Raw genomic sequence first — 27,851 nt, forward strand, 5'->3', positions numbered from 1 at the left:
GAACCGAGTAGATGAGATTCTACTGAGCTGGAGCTACAAAAAAAAAAAAACCTTGGCTACGTAGGGAAAACCTGGCTAGAAGAAAAACACACATATACATACATACATACATACATATATATATATATATATATGTATGTATGTATGTATGTATATATATATATATATATATATATATATATATATATATATATATATATATATATATATATATATATTTGATTTTTTTGAAATGCAATCATGATTGCCATTTTGATTTCCAGATTGCTGAATTTAAGGAAGACGAGAGAGGCCTACAACGAACCCTGAGTCCTTCGGGAGAAGGGCGGTATATAAATTTAAATATTATATTAAATTATTATTAAATTATATTAAAATCAAATAAATATTTTCCTTACTAATTTTTTTTCAGAGACGATACCCAATAGGAACAGCTCTGGTTTGACTTCAATACGTTGCTCTGTCATTTTTTCCAACCAAGTCTTAATTTTATTCCAATAATTTTTAGCTTCAGGGCATGTCCACTACCTATGATAATATGATGGTTTATGCCACCTTTTGAAGAAAAGGAGTGCAAATGTGGCCTGCTGTTTTAGAGTTGATTTCACATGATTCCAAGAAACAATAGAGTTCTTTTCAAGATTTGTAGACATCCTTTGAAGCAGTTTTCGGATTTGAGTTCGAAGCACTGCAGGCACTCCTGCATGCAACATGCTAAGCTGTTGTGAACCGTCTGAAACGTGGTTTAAAGAAGTAATCCAATTCTACGAGTATGCACCACAAAATGGAGCTGAGCGTAGTAGCTGCCTTCCTATGGATTGCCGGAGAGAAACTTCATGAAGACTACCGATCACTCTCTCTTCTCTTGTACAACAAGGTTCATCCTGGCTCATTGATCTAGCCCAGTATTTCTGAACCTCGGCGATGTGAAGATGTGTGTGGATTTCAATTTCCAGAATTCCCCAGTCACCACGGTCTGGTAGAAGTGGCCTACAAGATCACAAACCCAGACAAGAACCAAGAAACTCAAATTATTACAAGATAGATGTGAAGTACTCCACATTCAGACAGGACAGTTGAAATCATGGTAAGATAAGCATGAATATTAGCAAAACTTCACTAAATACTTTCTTATCTGTATGTGCTAGGCTGTATCCACTACACACACGTCTCTATTTTTGTACATCATAGACTCGCAGTTGTAGTTTAGCCTAGAGCAAGGGTCAGCAACCTGCGGCTCCGGAGCCACATGCAGCCTCTGCTGTGGCTCCCTGTCATGTGATCCCACCATCGGCTGGCCCCGCCCCTCGCCCTCTCCTCCCAGTCACTCCTCGCCTGGCGTAAGGGCGATGGCGGGAGATGGAGAAGCAGCCAGGGCAGAGACAGAGATACAGAGAGAGTGGGAGAGAGAGAGAGAGACAGAGAGAGATACAGAGAGAGAGGGAGAGTGGGAGGGAGAGAGGGAGGGAGGGGAGAGAGAGAGAAATGTCAAAAGGATTGTGTGGTTCCCGGTGTTTTTTAACAACTGGTTCTCTGCCCTAATGACCGGCTGGATAGGCGTGGCTAGTGGGGGTCATATGACTGGTGAAAGTGACTGACATTGAGTTGGCCATGCCCACCTAGGTTTTGTGGCTCCCGGTGTTTTATTTTCTGTGGGAAATGGGTCCAAATGGCTCTTTGAGTATTTAAGGTTGCAGACCCCTGGTTTACAGTCAGGTCCAGAAATATTGGGACATCGACACAATTCTAACATCTTTGGCTCTATACACCACCACAATGGAGTTGGAATGAAACAAACACAATGTGCATTAACTGCAGACTGTCAGCTTTAATTTGAGGGTATGTACATCCAACTCAGGTGAACGGTGTAGGATTTACATCAGTTTGCATATGTGCCTCCCACTTTTTAAGGGGCCAAAAGTAATGGGACAGAATAATAATCATAAATCAAACTTTCCCTTCTTAATACTTGGTTGCAAATCCTTTGCAGTCAATCACAGCCTGAAGTCTGGAATGCATAGACATCACCAGACACTGGGTTTCATCCCTGGTGATGCTCTGCCAGGCCTCTACTGCAACTGTCTTCAGTTCCTGCTTGTTCTTGGGGCATTTTCCCTTCAGTTTTGTCTTCAGCAAGTGAAATGCATGTTCAATGGGATTCAGGTCAGGTGATTGACTTGGCCATTGCATAACATTCCACTTCTGTCCGTTCAAAAACTCTTTGGTTGCTTTTGCAGTATGCTTTGGGTCATTGTCCATCTGCACTGTGAAGCGCTGTCCAATGAGTTCTGCAGCATTTGGCTGAATGTGAGCAGATAATATTGCCCAAAACACTTCAGAATTCATCCTGCTGCTTTTGTCAGCAGTCACATCATCAATAAATACAAGAGAACCAGTTCCATTGTCAGCCATACATGCCCACGCCATGACATTACCACCACCATACTTCACTGATGAGGTGGTATGCTTAGGATCATGAGCAGTTCCTTTCCTTCTCCATACTCTTCTCTTCCCATCACTCTGGTACAAGTTGATCTTGGTCTTATCTGTCCATAGGATCTTGTTCCAGAACTGTGAAGGCTTTGTTAGATGTTGTTTGGCAAACTCTAATCTGGCCTTCCTGTTTTTGAGGCTCACCAATGGTTTACATCTTGTGGTGAACCCTCTGTATTCACTCTGGTGAAGTCTTCTCTTGATTGTTGACTTCGACACACATACACCTATCTCCTGGAGAGTGTTCTTGATCTGGCCAACTGTTGTGAAGGGTGTTTTCTTCACCAGGGAAAGAATTCGTCGGTCATCCACCACACTTGTTTTCCGTGGTCTCCCGGGTCTTTTGGTGTTGCTGAGCTCACCGGTGCATTCCTTCTTTTTGAGAATGTTCCAAACAGTTGTTTTGGCCACGCCTAATGTTCTTGCTATCTCTCTGATGGATTTGTTTTGTTTCTTCAGCCTAATGATGGCTTGCTTCACTGATAGTGACAGCTCTTTGGATCTCATCTTGAGAGTTGACAGCAACAGATTCCAAATGCAAATAGCACACTTGAAATGAACTCTGGGCCTTTTACCTGCACATTGTAATTGGGGTAATGAGGGAATATCACACACCTGGCCATGGAACAGCTGAGAAGCCAATTGTCCCATTACTTTTGGTCCCTTAACAAGTGGGAGGCACATATACAAACTGCTGTCAATCCTACACCATTCACCTGAGTTGGATGTACATACCCTCAAATTAAAGCTGACAGTCTGCAGTTAACGCACATTGTGTTTGTTTCATTCCAACTCCATTGTGGTGGTATATAGAGCCAAAGATGTTAGAATTGTGTCGATGTCCCAATATTTCTGGACCTGACTGTAGGTTCATGCTTTTGCAAGAACACAGGTAAATGTTTCTGGTTGAGATTGTTACGTTTTAGGGCAGGGGTCAGCAACCTGCAGTTCTGGAGCAGCATGTGGCTTTTTCACCCCTCTGCTGCGGCTCCCTATCACTCAAAATATGCGTCACAACCGCCAATGTGCGACACCCGCTGGCACACGATTTATTGAGCTTTTCAACCCCCGGTAGGCCAATGTTGGATAAATCCAAGAAAAGAAAAGTTTCAGAAGAAAACAGAATGTTAAATTCAACTACATAGGCTAGTTTTGTGGTCGCTTAAGAAATAGTCAGGCACGGGGAGGGTTTTGTGGCTCCCGGTGTTTTCTTTTCTGTGGGAAACAGGTCCAAATGGCTCTTTGAGTGTTTAAGGTTGCAGACCCCTCTTGTAGGGAATTTAGAAAGAGCATCAAGTAATCCAAGCTGTTCTACAGCTAAGGTTTTTCCATGCAATCAATGGACTCAGGTTCAGAAATGATTTGTCAGAATACCTAGAAAATGAATAATCCTACACTGGTTTCCTAGATGCTTCCAAGCAGAGCTTCAATTGTACTGTTGAGGGTGCCACTTTGACTTTTTTTGACCATATCCTGTGGCTACCTCTGTAGATGGCTGACTCTCTAAGTTACTTAGGTGATTAGAAGCCTTGAAGACCGAAATGATACACAGTATGGAATACGTTACAGGGTGTCACTCTGCGCAGGTAGTCCTCGACTTACAACAGTTCATTTAATGACTGTTCAAAGTTACAACGGCACAGAAAAAATGTGACTTACGACCGTTTTTCACAGTTACAACCTTTGCAGCATCCCCATGACCACGTGTATCAAAATTCCCGATGCTTGGCGACTGGTTCATATTTATGACAGTTGGCGGTGTCCCAAGGTCATGTGATCACCTTTTGCGACCTTCTGAGAAGCAAAAGCAGTGGGGAAGCCGGATTCACTTAACAACTGGGTTACTAACTTATCAGCTGCAGTGATTTACTTAACAACTGTGGCAAGAAAAGTCGTAAAATGGGGCAAAACCCACTTAGCAAATGTCTCACTTAACAGGAATGTTGAGCTCAATTGTGGTCATAAGTCAAGGACTCCCTGTATTCTGATCTGTGGCCTTATTCACACATCATCACTAAGGCATAATGCAGTATGTGGAAACCATCCACCGTGACATAGTGGATTTGGTGAAGCAGGCCACTGTAGCTTAACCAGAATGAAAACAAATACATATTAATGGGACGTATGACTCAGTCCAGGCCTCTGGAATGTATAGAATAAAACTGTAAGAACTATCCAGATTGTTTTCCTCAGAAGATTGGAAGGCTTTGTGATAGGGATTGCCTTAATGGGATTGAAAGGAATTGGGAAATGCTTGACTAAGCAAAATACAAGACAAGATTAAAGATGGCCTATTAAAACTGACCCAGTGCTGTTGTTCTCCAAACCATCTAAGATTTCAAATTGTAAATAATTATATATATATATATATATATATATATATATATATATATATATATATATATATATATATGTTTTCTCAGGTTTTCGCGGGTGTTTGTATGTAGGTCTTTGGTTATTCGGGTCTTCTCCCACGTAAAATTGGAAGTGTCTTGGCGACGTTTCGACGAAGTCTCATTCGTCATCTTCAGGCTGGTGTTCTCGGCTTCGTGCTTCCAGGAGCAATGTGAGATCTCAGCTGTCTCTTCCTTTTAACTGCTAGTGGGGGTGTGAGCTGATTGGGTGGGGACTTGGCTGTGTTCTGATTGGGTGGAGGTGTGTTCTGATATATATATATATATATATATATATATATATATATCCTGTTTCCCCCAAAATAAGACATCCCCTGATAATAAGCCCAATCGGGCTTTTGAGCGCAGGGCAAAAAGGCCAAGCGCTTATTTCAAGGTTCAAAAAAATATAAGACAGGGTCCTATTTTTGTGTAGGGAAACACAATATTTTTGCCCAGAAGTTTGTTATGTACAGAAGGTCAAGCATTTGTTTATAGACAGTGGACTTGTTTTGCTGTTAATATTGGTCTGAAAAGGAATGACAGAAATACAGAAATCATGTGGGAGTTATGATTTTAAATATCAATTATTCCTCGTGGAAAAAAATTGAGAAGAGAGCAAAATAGGGCCCAAATTAGTATTGCTTTATTGTGCTGAAATTCAGGTTAGTTCTTTTTATTATTAATAGGGTATTTTTCCTTTTTCCTCCAGTCCTTTGGATTGTTGCACCTAGGGAGCCAAGATACCGCTTGAAATAGCAACAAGCAGTACCAGTATTTTTCGGACTATAAGACGTGCTTTCCACGCAACCCCCCATCTCATGGGAAGTAGCAGGGGGGGAGGGTGGTTGGTGCAGCGCCGATCAGCTGTTTTAGGCGGCAGGAATCGCCGCCACCTATCACCCGAACGGGCCACAGCGGTGGCGAAAGGGGCTGCAGCGGCAGCAAACAGGCGGCGGCTAATGGACCACAGCGGTAGCAAATGGGCCAGGCTGTGGTGAATGGGCTGTGGTAAACGGGCGGCGGAAGCAGAGGCATATTTTCTTTTCTTGTTTTCGTCCTCTAAAGCAGTGGTGAAATCTGAACCGGTTCACTGGCTGCGCGTGCACACCACGCACCAAATGCGAGGTGTGCACGCGCAGTGCATGCCAAAAGGAAGCATGTGGTAAGTAGAACAGCGCGTGAGGGGGGGATGATCAGCTGTGGCGCGTGATTTTTTTTTTACTTTTAAAAGCATTGCTTTTAAAAGTAAAAAAAAGCCTCTGACGATCGCGCGGCTCAGCTGCGATTGTCGGAGGCTTTTTTTTTTTTTTTACTTTTAAAAGCATTTTTTCAGCCGAAGAGGTTGTAGGAAAAAAATGCTTTTAAAAGTAAAAAAAAAAAAAAAAAGCATCTGATGATTGCCCGGCTCAGCTGGGCATGGGGGGGGCAGGGATTTTTGCTATCGGTTCTCCGAACTACCCGCCGCCATCGCTACCTGATCGGGCGAACCGGTCCGAACCAGGAGCATTTCACCCCTGCTCTAAAGCTAATGTGCGTCTTATACTCCAGAGCGTCTTATAGTCTGAAAAATACGGTATATTTCTCTATAAAAGGAGGGAAAAAACCAGGAGATAAATCTGAGTTTGTCCTGTGTTTAAAGTACAGTAAATTTTCAAAGAAAGAACTTATCTCTGTCCCTTCTGAAAATGACTGAATGTCACTCACATATTTCAGCCACAATCTGGATTTGAAGGACATGCCAAACCTGATATCAATATTTATTATCGGTTTATTTTATTGGCCCTTATTTGATTCCTAATTCCCATTATGTGTGTGGTTGCTGTGGTGTGGAGACTTAAAGGATTTCTTTCATTACATTTGCAGATTACATTTCCAAGATAAGCGGGGCTGCAGCCTAATTCCATTATATTGCCAACAGCAGTATTGGAATCCTTTCTCCGCTACAGCTCATTTATTTTACCTCAAGTTACTGTATTATAGATTTATTCTTCAATGGAAGATTGAAGATTTCATTGTCGCTTTGGATTTATTACAGCGCAGGGAAAGAAACGAGGTTGGTATTTATGGTTTATATGTAGTCCTCGCCTTACGGCGACAATTGAGCCCCAGATTTCTGTGGTTGAGAGAGGCAGTTGTGAAGGGTGTTTTGCCCCATTTTACGACTTTTCTTGCCACCGTTGTTAAGTGGATTACTGCGGTTGTTAAGTTAACAACACAGTTGTTAAGTGAATTTGGTTTCCTCATTGATTTTGCTTGTCAGAAGGTCGCAAAAGGGCATCACATGACCTTGGGAGACAGCAACGGTCATACGTCTGAACCAGGGGTGGGTTCTCCTTACCTTTACTACCAGTTTGTAGCGGGGCCGCGCGCGCTCTCTCTTCTGCGCATGCTCAGAAGCTTCTGCACATGCACAGAAGCATTTTGGTGACGTCGGGGTCGATGGGCGGAGCCTCCCGCCGGTTTTACTATCAGTTCTATAGAAAGGTCACTAAACGAACTTTTGTAAGTCGAAAACTACCTGTATTGTGTTGTTTTTATTTTTGAAAGCTTGTTTTACAATGTATTAGAAGGGCAACATCTGTAAATAGTTCTAATGTTGAAAAATGTTTGTAACATTTCTTGAAAATCTCTTTGTTTGGAAAAATGATTGTATGTACTTCTCATTGAAGAACTTGCCAACCAGTAAAAAACCTTCTAGAATATAGAATATAGAATTAAAGTTGTATACCAAAAAATAATTTGCCACTCAGATCTAATTATATGGCCAGTAAAATATTTAAAATTTGCCCATGAACTGTTTCAAAGAGCCTTCCATTATTTGATTGAATGCTGCCAACTTTCTCCATCCTTTTCTCTCTGTATTATTGTACGGCTGTTGTGTTTTTATTTTTCCATACTTTTCATTTCATACTATTTTTTTTTTTAATGTAATCACAGAGAGCCATTTTGGCAGGGGTGAAATCCAAAATTTTTCTCTACCGGTTCTGTGGGCGTGGCTTGGTGGGCATGGCAGGGGAAGGATATTGCAAAATCTCCATTCCCTCCCCACTCAGGGGCCAGCCAGAGGTGGTATTTGCCGGTTCTCCGAACTATTCTAAATTTCTGCTGCTGGTTTTCCAGAACCTGTTAGAACCAGGGTGGATAAAAATCAATGATTTTTAAATCGGATTTTTTTGATTTAAATCAGATTTTTTTGATTTTTATTGAATTTATTTTAATAAAAAACTTTTGGGGTAAAAATCTATCGTAAGATAGTTTTCTATTTAAGATACATAAATAATTTAGTTTATTCAGCATGAAATGGAGCTTAGTTATGTAGCATGAGGCTGTATATTCTGCAACACTGGGACTATCGGTGAGTCAACAGTGGGTCAAAGGAGTAGCAGAGATGACAGTTGCTCTTTAAAAATTATGATTTAAATCGAGTTGATTTAAATCAAGTCTTTTTACTAGTGATTTAAATCATGATTTAAATCATGATTTAAATCGACTCGATTTAAATCAAATCCACCCTGGTTTGAACCTGTTAGGATTTCACCCCTGCATTTTGGGTACATTAAATTTACAACCACAACTGAGCCCAAAATGTCCACTGCTAAGCAAGAGAGCTGTCAAGTCAGTTTTGTCCCATGTTACGACCTTTCTTGCCACAGTTGTTAAGTGAATCATGCCAGCTGTGAAGTTACTAACACGGTTGTTAAGTCAATCTGGCTTCCCCCATTGACTTTGCTTGTCAAAAAGTCGCAAAAGGGGTTCCCATGACCCCAGGACACTGCAACTGTCATAACTGTGAGTTCAGTTGCTGGGCATCTGAATTTTGATCCTGTGACTCTGGGGATGCTGCAACGGTCACAGGTGGTGTGAAAAACCGTCATTTTTTTCAGTGCCATTGTAACTTTGAATGGTCACTAAATGAACTGTTGTAAATTGAGGACTACCTCTACTTCATTTAACTTTATTGAAAATTCAGTCTGCTATGGGTAGATGGAAGTTGGTAACTGTCAATGGAAGGGAAGAAGGACAATACTAAAATGTGTGATTGGGTAAAGTTGCTAACTGTTTCCTGGAAGAAAGATGTAGAAATTACAAGTCACAAAAAGAAGGGACGTTTGCTTTTATTTTTTTAATATATTGTGCAAAAAATATATATTTTTTATGGTGGTCATTATGAATGCAAAATTAGAACTGAATCTAAGATGCAAAACCTCTGTTTATTCGTAGAGGTATAACAATGCTGGAAACAGAAGATTAATATCGGTTTTTACATAATCCAGCTAAATGCAAATGCATTTAAATTCTTGTTTATTTGTATTCCAACTGTGTTTATGGGGATTATTGCCTGGTATAGGTGTTTAGGTTTGCTGCCTAAAAATCCCCATGACCTGGAATGAAATACCAACCCAATGTTTTTATAGAAATCAGTGAGGTTGAAATATACCTAATTTTTCAGAATATAAGACGCACCTTTCCCCCCCCCTAAAAGAGGGTGAAAATTTAGGTGCGTCTTATACACCTACTGGCCCCCACCCTTTGGCCTCTGCCTCGCAGCAGTTTACCTCCTTGCAAGCAAATACCAAGAAAAAAACAGCTCCTTTCAGCTTCAGCATAGCCTAATTAGCACAAGTTGATTGGATCGGCCTCCCGACTCTCAGCTGATTTGCTCTCAGCTGTTTCGCGCAGGGCTCTGCTGCTTGCTGCAAAGAGGTAAATTGCTGGAGCAGATTTTTTTTTCCTTGTGCTAATCAAGCTATGCTGAAAACGAAAATGAAAGTAAAGCAGGCTGTTTGCTGCAACGAGGCAAAATTGTTCAGAGGCAGAGGGAGATTTCTTTTTCTTCTTTTCCTCATCAAAAAAGGTAGGTGTGTCTTATACTCCGGTGCATCTTATACTCCGAAAAATACGGTACTTACATTTAGTAATACTTTCTGTAATGGAATGTGGTCTGGATTCCCAGGCGGGAGGCAGTGCATTCCAGAGAGAAAATGCAGTTTAGTTTGTGTGAGAGAACAAGGATGAAGACAGCTCCTTCATAATGGTTCCCACTTTATGGTGCAAATAGTCTGCTTTAGTTTGGCAAGATTTCTGTTTGAAGGAGAGGAACGATAAATAAATCTGCTTTGAAGAATTGCAACATGTCTTTCTTGGTTTTTGAAGCTTGCCTTGTTGTGAGTACATAACCACTACGTCAAGGAACGTTTAGTCTTTCTTAAAAGTACGGTTTGGTGCCTCTCTAGTCAAAGGCCGGGCCCTGAGTTAAGTTACATCTACATAAGTGGGTATAGAACTGTTTCGTAAATACCATTGCTTTCAATGGGAGAATGATTTTATGGCTTCTGTGGAAATCAGTTGGATCTGATTTCAGTTTGATGGATTATGTTTGTACTGACTTACATCAGGCTTTGTTTTAATGTCAGACATTTTAGCTAAAATAAAAAAGAAACGGTAAAGGTTACAGTCATATCCGATGAACGGTGTTCATCTCCTTTTCTTAGCTGAGGGAGCCAGCATTGTCCGAAGACATGTCTGTGGTCATATGGCCTGCATGACTATATGCCAAGCCACACAGAGCGTTGTTACCTTCCCATCGAAGTACACTGTTTCCCATAAAATAAGACACCTCCTGATAATAAGACCAATCAGGCTTTTGAGTGCATGGCTAAAATAAGCCCCCCCAAAAAAATAAGCCCTCCCCAAAAAATTTAAACGCATGAGGAGCCAGTCCCCGCCATTTCCTCTGGTTAGGGTTAGGGAGACAGAGCTGGAAATCAGGTAAGATGGCAAAATGAGCCCCGTCTTGCTCCATGCGCCCCAAAATAATAAGACATCCGCGAAAATAAGAATAGAATAGAATAGAATAACAGAGTTGGAAGGGACCTTGGAGGTCTTCTAGTCCAACCCCCTGCCCAGGCAGGAAACCCTACACCACTTCAGACAAATGGTTATCCAACATCTTCTTAAAAATTTCCAGTGTTGGGGCATTCACAACTTCTGGAGGCAAGTCGTTCCACTGATTAATTGTTCTAGTTGTCAGGAAATTTCTCCTTAGTTCTAAGTTGCTTCTCTCCTTGATTAGTTTCCACCCATTGCTTCTTGTTCTACCCTCAGGTGCTTTGGAGAATAGCTTCACTCCCTCTTCTTTGTGGCAGCCCCTGAGATATTGGAACACTGCTATCATGTCTCCCCTAGTCCTTCTCTTCATCAAACTAGACATACCCAGTTCCTGCAACCGTTCTTCATATGCTTTAGCCTCCAGTCCCCTAATCATCTTTGTTGCTCTTCTCTGCACTCTTTCTAGAGTCTTAACATCTTTTTTACATCATGGCAGCCAAAACTGAATGCAATATTCCAAGTGTGGCCTTACCAAGACATTATAAAGTGGTATTAACACTTCACGTAGTCTTGATTATATAAGGCCAAGCACTTATTTCAGAGTTAAAAAAAATATAAGACAGGGTCTTATTTTTGGGGAAACACAGTAGTACCTATTTATCTGCTTGCAATTGGATGATTTCAAACTGCTAGGTAGGCAGGAGCTGGACCAAGCAAGGGGAACTCACCCCATCATGTGATGCTTGAGTCTTGAACCTGGTCTGTCAGCTTTCCAGTTGACAAGCTCAGCATCTTTAACTGCTGAGTCAACGTGCACACACACACACACACACAGACGGGCACACATACACACTTTAGCTAAAGTACAAAGTCTGATTAGAAAGCACATGTTGTTATAATCACCTTACTGCCAGACGTTTATGGTTCCTCAACGGAATTATAGGCATTATGTCAACTTGAACTTGATTGTTCCTTTGGATTTTCAGAAGTTGAAATCACGTTTTAATGCAAGTTATGAATGTGTGATTGTGAGAATGCCAAACTGGCCAATTCATATTTGGACAATATGCCAGTATAATTTGTGACACTTGGAAATGCTTAAGCAGGTTTCTTATTCTGTAGAAAAATCCTTTTCCTTCTTGTATTTTGTCAAAGTGCAGATTTTTTAAAGCGGTGTCCAGAATTTTGGTAGGGCACCCAGTGGGCCAATAACCATAGGGAGTACCAGGGGTGAAATCCTCCCAATATCAAACTAGGAAGTATCAAATAGCTTTTTATTGATAGTATTATATTATATTAAGATAGAAATATTTGAACTATGTGAAGATGAAAAATGATATGGGGGTTGGGGGGGATTAAAGTTCAAGGTTTTTTTTATATAAAGGGGATAATGACGGGGTATACTCTATGGAAGTCCGGGGGGAGGGGAGGGTTAGGGGGGGTTAGGGAGGGTGGGTTGGGGAGTTCGGGGTGGGTTAGGGGGGCGAAAATGGGGTGAAAATGTAATTGTAAAACTTTTACAATAAAAAAAAAAAAAAAAAAGAAATCCTCCCAGTTCGGACCGGATCGCCTGATCTGGTAGCGATGGAGGCGGGTGGTTTGGAGAACCGGTAGCAAAAATCCTTGCCCTCCCCCCCCCCATTGCCCAGCTGAGCCGCGCAATCATCAGAGGCTTTTTTTATTTTTTATTTTTAAAAGCATTTTTTCTACAACCTCTTTGGCCAAAGAAATGCTTTTAAAAGTAAAAAAAAAAAAAAAAAGCCTCTGATGATCGCGTGGCTCAGCTGGGATCATCAGAGGCTTTTAAAAATATTTTTTCTATAACCTCTTTGGCTGAAGAGGTTATAGAAAAAAAATGTTTTTAAAAGGGAAAAAAGCCTCTGCCGATCAGGCAAGTCAGCTGGGATCGCCAGAGGCTTTAAAAGCATTTTTTACAACCTCTTCAGCCGAAGAGGTTGTGAGGGGTCTGTAGATATTTTCACAGCCATCTTTCTGGCTCGCGCAGTATACAGGTCCTCAACAGATGCCCCATTTCAATAGCTTGCACACCTCATGTGTTTTCTTTGATTTTTTTTTAAAAGCTCAAAAACACACCTTTTTAAAGCAGGCTTTTAACCATTGTTTTAAATGCTGGTTTAAAACATTTTTTAATACCTCAGGTTCTATTTTTTCTTTTTTAATGCAAACCGCTGAGAGACCTTGGTATTCGGTGGTATGTATAAATAAGCAAACAAACAAACAAATAATAACTTCGGTTAAGCCGAGATGGGGATGGACTTTTTCCGTATATCGTTATATAACAAAGCTTTGTTAACAAAACGTTGGTTCACTTTGAACATATTTTTCTCTGTCTCTCTCGCTCTTTCAGATAACAAATTATCACAAGGATGGGGGAGAGTGAAACTCAACACTCAGATTCAGATCCTCGTAATTTAGCCAGCCACAGTAAAAAGGAAAGTCTTGAAAATGTGGAAGATGGTGAAAGCAGGTAAGATGTGGGAGTACATGAATTTTTTTTTTCTTTTTGCTGAGGATCTAAACTTACTTACTTTCTTTCTTTCTTTCTTTCTTTCTTTCTTTCTTTCTTTCTTTCTTTCTTTCTTTCTTTCTTTCTTTCTTTCTTTCTTTCCTTCCTTCCTTCCTTCCTTCCTTCCTTCCTTCCTTCCTTCCTTCCTTCCTTCCTTCCTTTATTTATTTATTTATTAAATTCAAATGGCATCCATCCTGCGGTTCAAGGCAACTCTGAGCGGCTTACAATGTAACATATATATTGTAATCCCATGTAATCCATAAACTTGGGTTAATGTCACAGTTCCTAAGTCTTTGAGTGGTTTTATGCCATAAAGTCATTGGTGAGTCTTAGCGACCACATAGATAGCAATAGCAATAGTACTTAGACTTCAGTGGTAGGTTGCCCCCGGTTCGGACCAGTTCGCAAGAACCGGTAGTAAAACCGGCGGAAGGCTCCACCCACCGACCCGGATGTCATCAGGACGTTTCTGGGCACGCGCAGAAGCTCGCACACGATCCCGTTGAGAACCGGTAGTAAAGGTAAGTAGAACCCACCCCGTTAGACTTATATACTGCTTCACAGTGCTTTACAGCCCTCTCTAAGTGGCATACAGAGCCAGCATTTTCATATAAGTCACAACTTAATAAAGTTATAGATTGAAAAGAATGGTGTCTCTCAACTTAGAGACTTAGGCTATAGAGCCTGATAGTACAGTGGACTAAAGCACTGTTATTAACATCTGCTGCTTGCAATTACTGCAAGTTCAAATCTCACCAGGCTCAAGGTTGACTCAGCCTTCCATCCTTTCAAAGGTAGGTGAAATGAGGACCCAGATTGTGGGGGCAATAAGCTGACTTTGTATAAATATACAAAAGTATGAAGGCTATTGCTTAACGCATTGTAAGCCGCCCTGAGTCTCCGGAGAAGGGCGGCATATAAATTAAAGCCAAAAAAAAAAAAAAAAAAAAACCTTAGCAAGTTTAAGTTGTGTGGACTTCAACTCCCGGCATTCCCCAACCAACAGGTTTATCAGACTGTTATGATACAATCTGTAGCAATAACAGTTATGTGTGTAACAGACTATAGAGCCATGATGGCAAACCTATGGCACCATATCGGAGCCATATCGGTGGGCACGTGAGCTCAGCTTCAGCTGATTTTCAGGCTTCTGGGCCCACTGGAAGTCAGCAAATAGGCCGAATCCGGCCTCCAGAGGGTCTCCAAGGGGATGGGGAAGGCCGTTTTCACCCTCCCCAGGCTCATAGAAAGGCTCTGGAGCCTGGGGAGGGCGAAAAATGGGCCTACTGGGCTCACTGTCCCGGGCTCACTGTCCCATCACATGCCAAAAGCGGGGGAAGCATGGGGGGGTCACACACACATGCGCAGGGGGCGGGACGCATAGAATTATGGGTGTGGGCATGCATGCGCGCGACCCCCCCCGCGCGAGCCCCGCTTTTGGCACGCGATGGCAAAAAGGTTAGCCATCATTGCTATAAAGTAATTTCTTAGGTATTCAGGAGGTAAAAAAGATGGCATAAAGTAGAGTACTGTAAAGAATGAAAGAAATATCAGAATACTTTATGGGATTGTAGTTAGTTTAGTTTATCTGGGTCATAGACCAATCTGAAATACATTCAACATGAAAACATAAGGTTCCCCATAGTACGAGTAAGCATGAACCATAGTATACAGAACTGTGGGACGTTTTTAATTTTTAATTCAAAAGTAAGACAGAATAAAAGTAACTTTATGATGAGGTTGCTATTTTTAATAGTTATACTGTATATATATATATATTTGTTTCAGTAAAACTGGTGATACAAAGAAAAATAACACAGTGGGCAAGGAAGATAAGGAAGAAAAGAAAAATGAAAGTAAACCTGAGAAGAAAAATAATGAGGAGTAAGTGCTTTTAAGTTTCTACACAGAACAATCTTCTGTTAAAACACATTACTACCCAAGCAGATTTATAGGCAAGATCCTTTGGTTATATAATAATCCTTTGTTAGTCTATGGAGGTAGTTCAAACAAAAACCACATCAATAAATACTAGCTCTACCTTTATTGTAAGATTACATTCATAGAATTCTGCAAGTCCCGAAGCCCACTCCTTTCCTTTAATTCCCCAGAAATTAAAGGGGCCCTTCTGATATCTTTCCCATGCCCTCCCTCCTATGAGTTGAGGCAGGGGTGAAATGCTCCTGGTTCGGACCGGATCGCCCGATCCGGTATCGATGGCGGCGGGTGGTTCGGAGAACCGGTAGCAAAAATCCCTGCCCCCCCCAGCCCATGCCCAGCTCAGCTGCGCGATCATCAGAGGCTTTTTTTTAATTTTTAAAAGCATTTTTCTATAACCTCTTTGGCCGAAAAAAATGCTTTTCAAAGTTTAAAAAAAAACCTCTGATGATTACGCGGCTCAGCTAGGATCATCAGAGGCTTTTAAAAGCATTTTTTTCTACAATCTCTTTGGCTAACAATTGGTGGGATTCAGTTAAGAATGGCAATGCAGAATCCTGGTTTTGCTGTTGCTAAATGATGTGGTGAACTTTACAACTCTGTCGCTTAGCAATGGAAATTCCAGTCCCCGTTGCTGTTGTAACTTGAAAACTCTTTCTACAGTCTATCTTCATAGTATCATAGAGCTGGAAGGCATCTTGGAGGACTTCTAGTTCAGGGGGCCCCAATCCCTGGCCCATGGCCCGCTACCGAGCCTCGAGCCATTCAGAACCGGGCTGTGGAAGTGGTGGGCGAGTGTGCATTCACGCGCATCCCACCTGCACAAACAGCCAGCAAGCATTTGCGCAAGTGGCGGGTGTGAAAACGGAGCTGCGCATAGTCTTGCTTGCCTGCCTGCCACTCACATGGAACCATCCCCTCTTCCACCCCCAAAGCTTGTCCGCAAAGCCAGAAAATTGGGTTCAACTCCCTAGCAATAACATAGCTGATACCAGTGATGAAATTAAAAAATTTCCCCTACCGGTTCTGTGGGTGTGGCTTGATGGGGGGGAGGTCATGTGACTGGGTGGGCATGGCCAACTCGACATCACTCACATCGAGGGGCTCCTCACCGGCCCCTCCCCTCCCAGCCACTCCTTGTCGCAAATGACAAGAAAATGGGGAAGGGAATATTCCTGCCTACCATCCTTCCCTCAGTCTGTGCTGAGACTGAGGATTGGATGACAGGCAGGAAAATCCCCTTCTTCATTTTCCTGCCTTCCACGAAAATGGCTCCATTCTAGCTGCTCCCCCCCATCCCCCTCCCTCCTGGGGACTACCTTAAAGGGACAGGCTGCAGCAGCTCCATTCTGAATGGAGGAAGAAAAGTTAGCATTCTCTCTGCTGCGTTTAACATTGAATTCTGTGGCAGAGAGAATGCTAACTTTTCTCCCTCCATTCACAACAGAGCTTCTGCTCCCTTTATGGTTCCCTCCTGGCCCCCTCCCTCCTGGGGACTACCTTAAAGGGACAGGCTGCAGCAGCTCCGTTGTGAATGGAGGAAGAAAAGTTAGCATTCTCTCTGCTGCGTTTAACATTGAATTCTGTGGAATATCAAGCGGCTGGAAGAGGTAAGCGGGGACCAGCCGGGTGTGGGTGGGGCCAAGGAGGGGTAATTACTACCAGTTCGGTGAACTGATGTCCATAATCTCTAGCGGTTTGCCCGAACCGGTAGGATTTCACCCCTGGCTGATACTATTGATCAGGAGGCAACCTAGTGGGACTTGCTTGAAGTGACTCCGACTGGGATGTTTTGTCTTGCCTATTTGCACCCACATTCATTAGGAAGGCAATGCTAGCAAGCTACATCTGGAAAGCAGAAGGTTTTCCAGTGTTCTCCATGCCTGCTGGTGCTTTAGCGTTCTCTTTGGACGGTGACATGATGGACAGTTGAAAGGGGTAGAACATGGGAAAGGGGCTGGGCCGTTTCCATCTCTTGACATCATCCACTTTGGGGCTTTGAGAGAGGACAATCTAACCATTATCCTGAATTGTCTTCTGTTCCAATGCTATATGGTAGATAACTACCTATATCTTGGCATCCAAACAGAATATTTTTATTTTGCAACCCCTTGAGCCAAAGTTAAATTGTAGAGATTTCTAAGAAAGAGTTGATTCAGTGAAATCACTTCTGTTTTAACTTGGGCCACCATTTTGTATGAACAGTTAATGCACGGCTGTCTTTAGAAGAGCATATGACGGCCGTGGCCAGGGGGGCTTTTTATCAGGTCCGCCTGATTCGCCAGTTGCGTCCCTTTCTGGATCGGGACTCCTTACACACAGTCACTCAAGCACTCGTCACTTCCCGCCTGGACTACTGCAATGCTCTCTACATGGGGCTCCCCTTGAGGAGCACCCGGAGGTTCCAACTGGTGCAGAATGCAGCCGCGCGGGGGATCATGGGAGCGAGGGGGCGCTCCCATGTGACACCTCTCCTGCGTGAGCTGCATTGGCTTCCAGTTGTCTTCCGGGTGCGCTTCAAGGTGTTGGTTACCACCTTTAAAGTGCTCCATGGCATAGGACCTGGGTATTTGCAGGACCGCCTTCTGCCGCTGATAGCCTCCCACCGACCAGTACGCGCCCACAGAGAGGGACTCCTCAGGGTGCCGTCAGCCAGGCAATGTCGGCTGGCGACCCCCAGGGGGAGGGCCTTCTCTGTGGCAGCTCCTGCCCTCTGGAACGATTTGCCCCCGGAGATACGAAGGATATCGGATCTCCGGGCCTTTCGCCATGCCCTAAAAACTTTTCTTTTCCATCAAGCAGGGCTGGCGTGAAAACCCCCCCCCCTTTTTTTTTTTAGCTTTTTAAATTGTCAATGGGTTTTAGTTTGAATGTTTTAAATTTTGGGCCAAAGTCATGTAATTCTTTTAAAAATTTTAAATTTTGTATTGGTATGTGTTTTAGTTCTGGCTGTGCACCGCTCTGAGTCCACTAGGAGAAGGGCGGTATACAAATTGAAATAATAAAATAAATAAATAAATAAATAAATAAATAAATAAATAAATAAATAAATAAATAAAGTATGAATTGATAATTTTTCCTTATGCTTACCTCTTCAGGGGGAAGAATGAAATATTTGTCATTGATCCCTCTGGAAATCTTTATTACAACTGGTTGTTCTGCATCACATTGCCTGTCATGTACAATTGGACAATGATCATCGCTAGGTATTGTAATATTATACAAAAACTGACCGTATTAGAAGTGTTGCTGTGTCTTAAGCTCAGCTTCCCAACTTGGCGTCATCCAACTCTTCGTGAGCTTCAACTCCCATAATTGTTATCCGTCAAAGCAATTGGTTGCTTTAAACAGAGAAGGAACTTCTTTCTTTCTTTCTTTCTTTCTTAATCTTTTAATTTTTGTTGCATTCTTTGAAGCTGTTTTCATCTGTAAGCTATTCAGAGTTGTTCGGAATTGTGCGGCCTGCACATTTAATAAATAAATAAGCAGAAAATGCGATCCTGTCCTACCACAAAGTCAGTTAAGTTCATTGAGAAATATTGGTTGTCCATTGGTCGTGGTTTAAGAAACGTCCGTGAACAATGGAGGTCTCGGCAAAATAACAACATAACAGAGTGTAAAATGTATACCATTTTCGAGTCTGCAATACGGGAATAAGGATATTCACGTAAGAATACTCAGCAGCCATTCTGATGGCTGTTGACAAAATGTACGTAAACTGTTCAAAGATTCCAAAAAACGTTTTATAAATTGTCATTTGCTGAACGTTCAAACTTTTAAATTAGAAACGGAATATCTGTTTGGATGTATGGTTGATTTAACCTTAGGCGATAGCTGATGTCTATAATGATGTCACATCCCATGTTTCAAGGAAGGTTAATTTAAAAAGGAACAGCACCTTCTTCCCCTGCTTAGAGATTTATCCGAGGCTTTTAATTACCGTGTGAAGCTGATGTTGGCTTGTGAATATAGTAAATTGAAATCTATAAGCCCCAATGTCTATCGATTTTCATAAATCCTAAGTAGTGCCTGCCAAGCTTTTGCTTTATGTGAATTCAATAATTTGTCACTTGATGGTGCTGTTAACATCTGTTGTGGCTCCGTTACCGGAGCCTGTGTCATCGTCAGGAGAGGTCTCCGAGAGTGAAGGAGAGGAGTTGGCAAGGCCTCCCTCTCCAGGACCCTTCTCTCTGGCAATGCCTTCGGTGTCCGCCGAAGGGCAAGAGATAGGGCCGGGGCCAAGCACGTCCACGCAGCCACAGATGGACAGTGATGAGGGTAATGAGTCTTGGCTGGATCCACGCCAGTGTCACAGAGATAAACGCGCACAACAGAAGAAAAGGCGTGTCCGAGATTAGGCTGAGTCACTGGACCACACCCCACAGGATATAAAAGGGAGCGTGGTGGCCAGTCAAACCTTGTGACGAACAAAGCTAAAAGCTTCCACACCATTCTGCATTGCCGGACTTTTTGCTATAGACTTTGCTGGCTTATCTCTGGACTTGATTAACTCCGTAATTATTGAGCTGTTTCTTTTGATGTATCAGAAGTGGGGAGAAGTTATCTCTCCTCTTCGTAAATAATAAACTCTTGGCAGGCAGCCACTAGGTTGTTGCCAAGTTCCGTTATCATAAGGAAAAGGATTTTGCCGGCTGGTTTGGTCTTTAACTCTTGAATGTCTTCTTCACCAAAGCAACTTACGTAGCTTTGAGAAACTCAAAAGGTTTCAAACAACCAGTGTTTGCATAATCGAACTAATCTCCACTTCCGTAACCCCCCATCCCAATTTAAACCCTACATCGGCGAGCCATTCTACCATGAATACAGAATAACAGAGTTGGAAGGACCTTGTACGTCATCTAGTCCAATCCCTTCCTCAAGAAGGAGACCTTAAACCCATGATGGCAAACGTGTGGCATGCGTGCCAGAGGTGGCACACAGAGCCCTCTCTGTGGGCACGCATGCCATCACCAGCTGCTCTTCTGGTTTCTGGCGTGCACATGTGTGCCAGCCAGCTGGTCTTTGTGAGCTGGAAAATGGCCGAAAAATGGCCTGAAAACAGCCGAAAAATGGCCTGAAAAATGGCTAAAAAACAGGCATGCATGCCCCGGCCACCTGGTCTTTGGGTTAGGGTTAGGGTTAGGGTTAGGGTTAGGGTTAGGGTTAGGGTTAGGTTAGGGTTAGGGTTAGGGTTAGGGTTAGGTTAGGGTTAGGTTAGGGTTAGGGTTAGGTTAGGGTTAGGGTTAGGGTTAGGATTAGTGCTCTGGTGCATGAAGATCAGCTGGCTGGCATGCATGCGTGTGCCGGAAACCGAAGACCAGGTGCCTGGTGTGTGCATGTGCATTCCGGCGCTCTGACATGCGTGCATGCACGTGTGTTCCGGTTTGGGCACTCAGTGCCGAAAAGGTTCGCCATCACTGCCTTATACCATTTCTGACAAGTGGCTGTGTAGTCTCTTCTTGAAAGCTTCCACTAATGAAGCACCCGCAACTACTGAAGGCAGGCTGTTCCATTGATTATTTATTTATTTATTTATTTATTTTATTTTATTAGATTTCTATACCGCCCTACTCCCGAAGGACTCAGGGCGGTGCACAGCCAAACAATAAAAACACATACATGCAAAATTTAAAAATAGAATAAAATCAAATTAAATAATTTTGGCCCCGACAAATTTAAAACCCCAAACTTTTAAAACCAATTTAAAATTGAATATATAAAATACTAAAAGATATTTAAAATTTTAAAAAATCTTTTATAAAAGAGGGGGAAAATTAGGCCAGGCCGGCCTGGTGAAATAGTAAATAGTCTTTAAGGCGCGGCGGAAGGTGCGCAGATCCGGGATCCTCCGTATCTCTGGGGGGAGCTCGTTCCAGATAGTAGGTGCCCCCACAGAGAAGGCTTTCCCCCTGGGGGCCGCCAGTCGGCATTGTTTGGCTGACGGCACCCAGAGGTTCGATTTATAGGCCGCCCTTCTCCGGAGACTCAGGGCGGCTTACAATGCGTTAAGCAATAGCCTTCATTTTTTTGTATATATCTGCTTAGTAGGGCTTTTGGGCCCCCCCAAGCAGTGTTCTTTTTTTATACAAAGTCAGCTTATTGCCCCCACAATCTGGGTCCTCATTTTACCTACCTCGGAAGGTTGGAAGGCTGAGTCAACCTTGAGCCTGGAGAGATTTGAACTCGCAGTAATTGCAGGCAGCTGGCAGCTAAGTGCTACTTAACAGCACTTTAGTCCGCTGCGTCACCAAGGCTCCTAGTAATTGTTCTTATTATCGTGTTTCCCCGAAAATAAGACTAGGTCTTATGTTAATTTTTGCTCCAAAAGACACATTAGGGCTTATTTTCTGGTTAGGTCTTATTTTCAGGGAAATGTCTCCATCTAGCTGGCGATCTTAACTGGGGCTTATTTTGGGGGTAGGACTTATATTATGAGAATCCGGAAAAATCATGCTAGGGCTTATTTTCTGGTTGAGTCGTATGGGAACCACGGTGTCAGAAAATTCCTCCTTATTTCTAGGTTGAATCTCTCTCCTTGATCAGTTTCCTTCCGTTGTTTTTTGTCTAGCCTTCGGTGCTTTGGAAAATAGGCTGACCCCTTCTTTCTGGCAACCCCTCAAATATTGGAACACTGCTATCATGTCAGCCGTGACCCTTCTTTTCACTAGACTAGCGATGCCCAGTTCTTCTAAACATATGGTTTTAGCCTCCAGGCCCCTAATCATCCTTGTTTCTCTTCTCTGCACTCTTTCTAGAGTTTCAACATCTTTTTTATAGTGTGGGGACTAAAACTGGATGCAGTATTCCAGGTGTGGTCTTACTAAGGCTTTATAGTGTGGTATCAGTACATGATCTTGATTCAGTCCCTCTGTTAACGCAATTTAGGATTGCATTGTCTTTTTTTTGGCACCAAATGTACCAAAGAGCCTTGGTGGCGCAGCAGACTAAAGTGCTGTTAAGTAACACCAGCTGCCTGCAATTACTGCAAGTTCAAATCTCACCAGGCTCAAGGTTGACTCAGCCTTCCATCCTTTCGAGGTAGGTAAAATGAGGACCCGGTTTGTGGGGGCAATAAGCTGACTTTGTATAAAAAAGAACACCGCTGGGGGGGGCGCAAGCCCTACTAAGCAGGTATATATGAAAGTATGAAGGCTATTGCTTAACGCATTGTAAGCCGCCCTGAGTCTCCGGAGAAGGGCGGCATATAAATCGAACCAATAAATAAATAAATAAATGTAGACTAACTATGTTCTTCCTATTCTGCTACAATAGACCTGAACTTTGGAATGCTGTCAGTTTTTCTGCAAAACAGGAGAAATTTGCAGGGATACGCAAATCTCCATTTTCTTTTAACAGATAAAGTAGAACGACTATGCTATACAATCAAATGTTGTGGTCCATTAAGTTTGCATTCCTCTCCAGAATGTCTTCCTAAATTGCCACGCAGTCACACCTCAGTTCCACCAAAACGAATAGCTGTTGCTGTTGATGATGATATTTGATGCTTAATTTTAAATTTCTGGTGTCATTTGTTCTTACTCAGGGCCTGTTTTGATGAACTTAATCATAACAGCGTAGAAATGTGGTTGATTTTGGACTATTCTGCAGATTTTATTTATGTTGCTGACATGTTTGTGCGGACGAGGACAGGTAAGTGTGTTCTGTTGTCTCTGTTGCGCACTTGAAAATTGGTACAGTGTTACATGTATTCCAGGATTGGATTCTATTTACCTTTATTACCTGTTCGCAACGGGGCCGCACAAGCTTCTGCGCATGCGCAGATCGTCATTTTTGACGTCCGGGCGGGTGGGCGGAGCCTCCCGCCGATTTTACTATCGGTTCTATAGAACCGAACAGAACCAGGAGCAACCCACCACTGATGTATTCCTCAACTTATGACCACAATTGAGCCCAACATTTCTGTTGCTAAGCGAGGCAGTTATTCAATGAGCCGCACTTCATTATACGACCTTTTCTTGCCACAATTAAGCAAATCATTGCAGTTGTTAAATGAATCATTGCAGTCACTTTGCAGGAAATCTGGCTTTTCTCATTGACTTTGCTTGTCAGAAGCCAGCTAGGAAGTTTCCAGATTGTGATCATATAACTCTGGGACAGTGCAACTCTCATAAATATACAGGTGGTCCTTGACTTACAACAGTTCATTTAGTGACCGTCCGAAGTTACAACAGCACTGAAAAAAGTGACTTATGACCATTTTTCAAACTTCTGACCATTACAAAATTCCCCATGGTCACCTATGATTTACTTTCAGATGCTTGACAACTGACTCACATTTATGACAGTTGCAGTGTCCCCGGGGTCACGTGACCAATTTTTGCCACATTCTGACAAGCAAAGTCCATGCGGAAACCAGATTCACTTAACAACCTGGTTACTAATTTAACAACTGCAGGGATTCACTTAAGAAATGTGGCAAGAAAAGTCGTACAGTGAGGCGAAACTGACTTAACAAATTTCTCACTTGGACGCCATTTTGGTCGTAACTTGAGGACTACCTGTAATGCCAATTGCCAAGTACTCATGCCTTTTCCTTTCCTATCTAAATTGCAGTAGAACTTTCAGCTTTTATTGTTATTTGTTATTCTCAGTGTGCACAGGAGAATCAAGAACGAGAAACAGTTTAATCATCTTCTTTTTGTAATAACATTCATACTAGGCATTGGTTTTTAAAATAAATTTTATTTGAGCTATTGTTTGCATATTTAATCAAACTGGTGTTTCAACTGGCTAAACAGCATCTCCATGATATAGAAATGAAACAGAGGGGCCACAGTGGTCCAAAAAAAATCAAGCTGGAGATCACAATTGTGCAATCAAAACCACATCCTTCTTTTCCAGATACAACTGCACATTTGTGGCTGCCATCTTGAGTTTTTTGTCCTCTACCCTGCAGGTGTCTCTGAATGGACACCTGCAACCAGAAGTAACCATCAGCTTTTAATGGCATTTATGCCTAGATATTTATACATATACATTCAGTATACCTTATGCATTTTTTTGTGAATTCTCTTTGAATGCCGGTACGCTCTTATAGAGAGGGGCTCCTCTGGGTGCCGTCGGCCAAACAATGTCGACTGGCAGCCCCCAGGGGGAGAGCCTTCTTTGTGGGGGCATCTACTATCTGGAACGAGCTCCCCCCGGAGATACGGAGGATCCGGGATCTGCGCACCTTCCGCGGCGCTCTAAAGACCTTTTTATTTCACCAGGCGGGCCTGGCCTAACTTTCTCCCTCTTTTTAAACAATTTTAATATTTTAATATTTTTAATATCTTTAATACTCAAAGTCTAAATTTGTTTTAAATTGATTGGGGTTTTAATCTGTCTGGGCCAAACTATTTAATTTGATTTTATTTCTGCTTTTTAAATTTTGTATGTATGTATTTTATTGTTGGCCATTCACCGCCCTGAATCCTTTGGGAGTAGGGCGGTATACAAATCAAATAAAAGTAAAGTAAAGTAAAGTAATGTGTTTATTTTTAACGTGGAAAAGCTTGAGATGTATTTTATGAGGGAATATTTAAAATTAGCTAGGTCCAGAATCTCCTTCCTTACCAAAAAAAGATCACCCAATTTCATCCAGTGGTTAAGACACTGAAACTCAGAGACTACCCTGTTTCCCCCAAAATAAGACATCCCCTCATAATAAGTCCAATCGGGCTTTTGAGTGCATAACAATAAGGCCAAGCGCTTATTTCAGGGTTCAAAAAATGTAAGACAGGGTCTTATTTTCAGGGTAACACGGTAGTTTCAGTGCCTTAACCACTGGCTAGAAACTAGGAGACCATGAGTTCTAGTCCCATCCTAAACATGAAAGCTAGCTGGGTGAGCAGTCACTCATTCTCAGCCCAACCCACCTCATACAGTTGTTCTTTTGGGGAAAATAGGAGGAGGGAGTGTTAGGTATCTTGAGTACAAAAAATAATATTAAGATAGGATCTAAATAAATATAATAAATTTCAGATCCCCATTTTTTAATTTCTGGAGATGATTATCTTAACTATCCATAACGCTGGACAGAAATAGGGAATAGGTGGTCTTCCACATTCCCTCACAAATACCACTTCAGAAATTCCTGATTATCACAAACCAAGGCCAAATCCTAGTTTGAAAGAGATGTTCAGTTTCTTGGTTTTGAAATTATGGGAAAACTGTTAAACCCTGCATAAAAATATAAAAGAATTTAACAGTGTTTCTGCGCAATTTTATATACCCTGTTTCCCCCAAAATAAGACATCCCCTGATAATAAGCCCAATCGGGCTTTTGAGTGCATGGCAATAAGGCCAAGCGCTTATTTCAGGGTTCAAAAAATGTAAGACAGGGTCTTATTTTCAGGGTAACACGGTAGTTTCAGTGCCTTAACCACTGGCTAGAAACTAGGAGACCATGAGTTCTAGTCCCATCCTAAACATGAAAACTAGTTGGGTGAGCAGTCACTCATTCTCAGCCCAACCCACCTCATACAGTTGTTCTTTTGAGGAAAATAAGAGGAGGGAGTGTTAGGTATCTTGAGTACAAAAAATAATATTAAGATAGGATCTAAATAAATATAATAAATTTCAGATCCCCATTTTTTAATTTCTGGAGATGATTATCTTAACTATCCATAACGCTGGACAGAAATAGGGAATAGGTGGTCTTCCACATTCCCTCACAAATACCACTTCAGAAATTCCTGATTATCACAAACCAAGGCCAAATCCTAGTTTGAAAGAGATGTTCAGTTTCTTGGTTTTGAAATTATGGGAAAACTGTTAAACCCTGCATAAAAATATAAAAGAATTTAACAGTGTTTCTGCACAATTTTATATACCCTGTTTCCCCCAAAATAAGACATCCCCTGATAATAAGCCCAATCGGGCTTTTGAGTGCATGGCAATAAGGCCAAGCGCTTATTTCAGGGTTCAAAAAATATAAGACAGGGTCTTATTTTCAGGGAACCCCAGTAATGAACAATCACATTAAAAAGTTAATTCATAATTTTAAGTGTGATAAAGTTTCATGGAAATTCACTGTCCTAACAAAGTATTGTTGGAGAAAAAAAGATGATAAATTTCTAAATGTTGGTTTAGTTCTTCGCATTTTACTTTTAAGTGTGAACTGGAACGGGTCAAAATTCTGACTACTTGCAAAGATGATAGCAATACCTCTAGTTATAGATAATGGTTTAGTAATCACTTCTGTTTCTTTTGTCATTGATTAAAAACAGATTCATACCATAAAAAATTGCTTATGTTTTGCTTCAGGTTACTTGGAGCAAGGCTTGTTGGTGAAGGAAAAATCTAAGCTCAAGAAAAGATACAAGCAAACATCACAATTCAAATTCGATCTGCTGTCCATCATGCCAACTGATCTACTTTACTTCAAATTTGGACTGAATTACCCAGAAATAAGAATAAACAGATTACTTAGAATATCACGCATGTTTGAATTCTTCCAGCAAACAGAAACGAGGACAAGTTATCCAAATATCTTCAGAATCTCTAATCTTGTCATGTACATTATAATTATCATCCACTGGAATGCTTGTATGTATTTCTCCCTCTCAAAAGCGATCGGCTTTGGAACAGACACATGGGTCTATCCCAATATTACTCATCCTGAATTTGGCAGACTCGCTAGAAAATATGTGTATAGTCTTTACTGGTCAACACTGACTTTGACAACTATTGGTGAAACACCTCCTCCTGTTCAAGATATTGAGTATTGGTTTGTTGTTGTTGATTTCTTGGTCGGCGTATTAATCTTTGCTACTATTGTTGGTAATATTGGTTCTATGATCTCTAATATGAATGCTGCCCGGGAGGAATTTCAAGCAAAGATCGATGCTATCAAGCAATATATGCAGTTTCGTAATGTAAGCAAAGATTTAGAAAAACGGGTTATCAAATGGTTTGATTATTTGTGGACAAATAAAAAGGCCGTAGACGAAAGAGAAGTCTTGAAATTTCTTCCGGATAAATTACGAGCAGAAATTGCTATTAATGTTCATTTGGAGACATTAAAAAAAGTCCAGATTTTCTCAGACTGTGAAGCTGGTCTGTTAGTTGAGCTGGTTCTGAAACTACAACCTCAGGTATATAGTCCTGGTGATTATATCTGCCGGAAAGGTGATATTGGGCGAGAAATGTATATTATCAAAGAAGGAAAACTTGCAGTGGTAGCTGATGATGGAATAACTCAATTTGTGGTTCTTAGTGATGGCAGCTATTTTGGAGAGATTAGCATCCTTAATATTAAAGGTAGCAAAGCTGGAAATAGGAGGACAGCTAATATTAGAAGTCTTGGCTATTCAGATTTGTTTTGTCTGCATAAAGATGACTTGATGGAAGCTTTAATAGAATATCCAGAGGCAAAGACTTTGTTGGAAGAGAAGGGGAAGCAAATCCTTATGAAAGATGGACTACTGGATTTAGAGCAAGGAAACATGAAAAGAGAGACGGAAAACCTCGAGCAAAAGGTCAGCCAAATAGAAGGAATGCTAGATAATTTACAAACAAGATTTGCTAAACTTTTAGCTGAATATAGTGCTGCACAGCAGAAATTGAAAATAAGGTTAAAGCAAGTCGAGACCATTGTAAAACCATCCCTAGAGTATGATTTTTCAGACTTAGAAGAACTGCAGAGAACTTCTGGTCATTAA

General features: G+C 41.7%; 1 protein-coding gene across 1 annotated transcript; it reads left to right on the top strand.

The window, feature by feature from the left end:
• Nucleotides 1–1,035: 1,035 nt before the first annotated feature.
• CNGA1 (cyclic nucleotide gated channel subunit alpha 1) lies at nucleotides 1,036–27,851 on the top strand. Its single transcript, XM_070948575.1, has 6 exons — nucleotides 1,036–1,087; nucleotides 13,087–13,206; nucleotides 15,037–15,132; nucleotides 18,285–18,392; nucleotides 22,730–22,836; nucleotides 26,455–27,851. The coding sequence occupies exons 2-6, from the start codon at nucleotides 13,106–13,108 to the stop codon at nucleotides 27,849–27,851; spliced, it is 1,809 nt and encodes a 602-aa protein (XP_070804676.1). The 5' UTR covers nucleotides 1,036–1,087; nucleotides 13,087–13,105.

Source organism: Pituophis catenifer, unplaced genomic scaffold, assembly GCF_029215685.1.
Source record: "Pituophis catenifer annectens isolate HBS135680 unplaced genomic scaffold, rPitCat1.0.hap2 SCAF_8, whole genome shotgun sequence".
NCBI lineage: Eukaryota > Metazoa > Chordata > Lepidosauria > Squamata > Colubridae > Pituophis > Pituophis catenifer.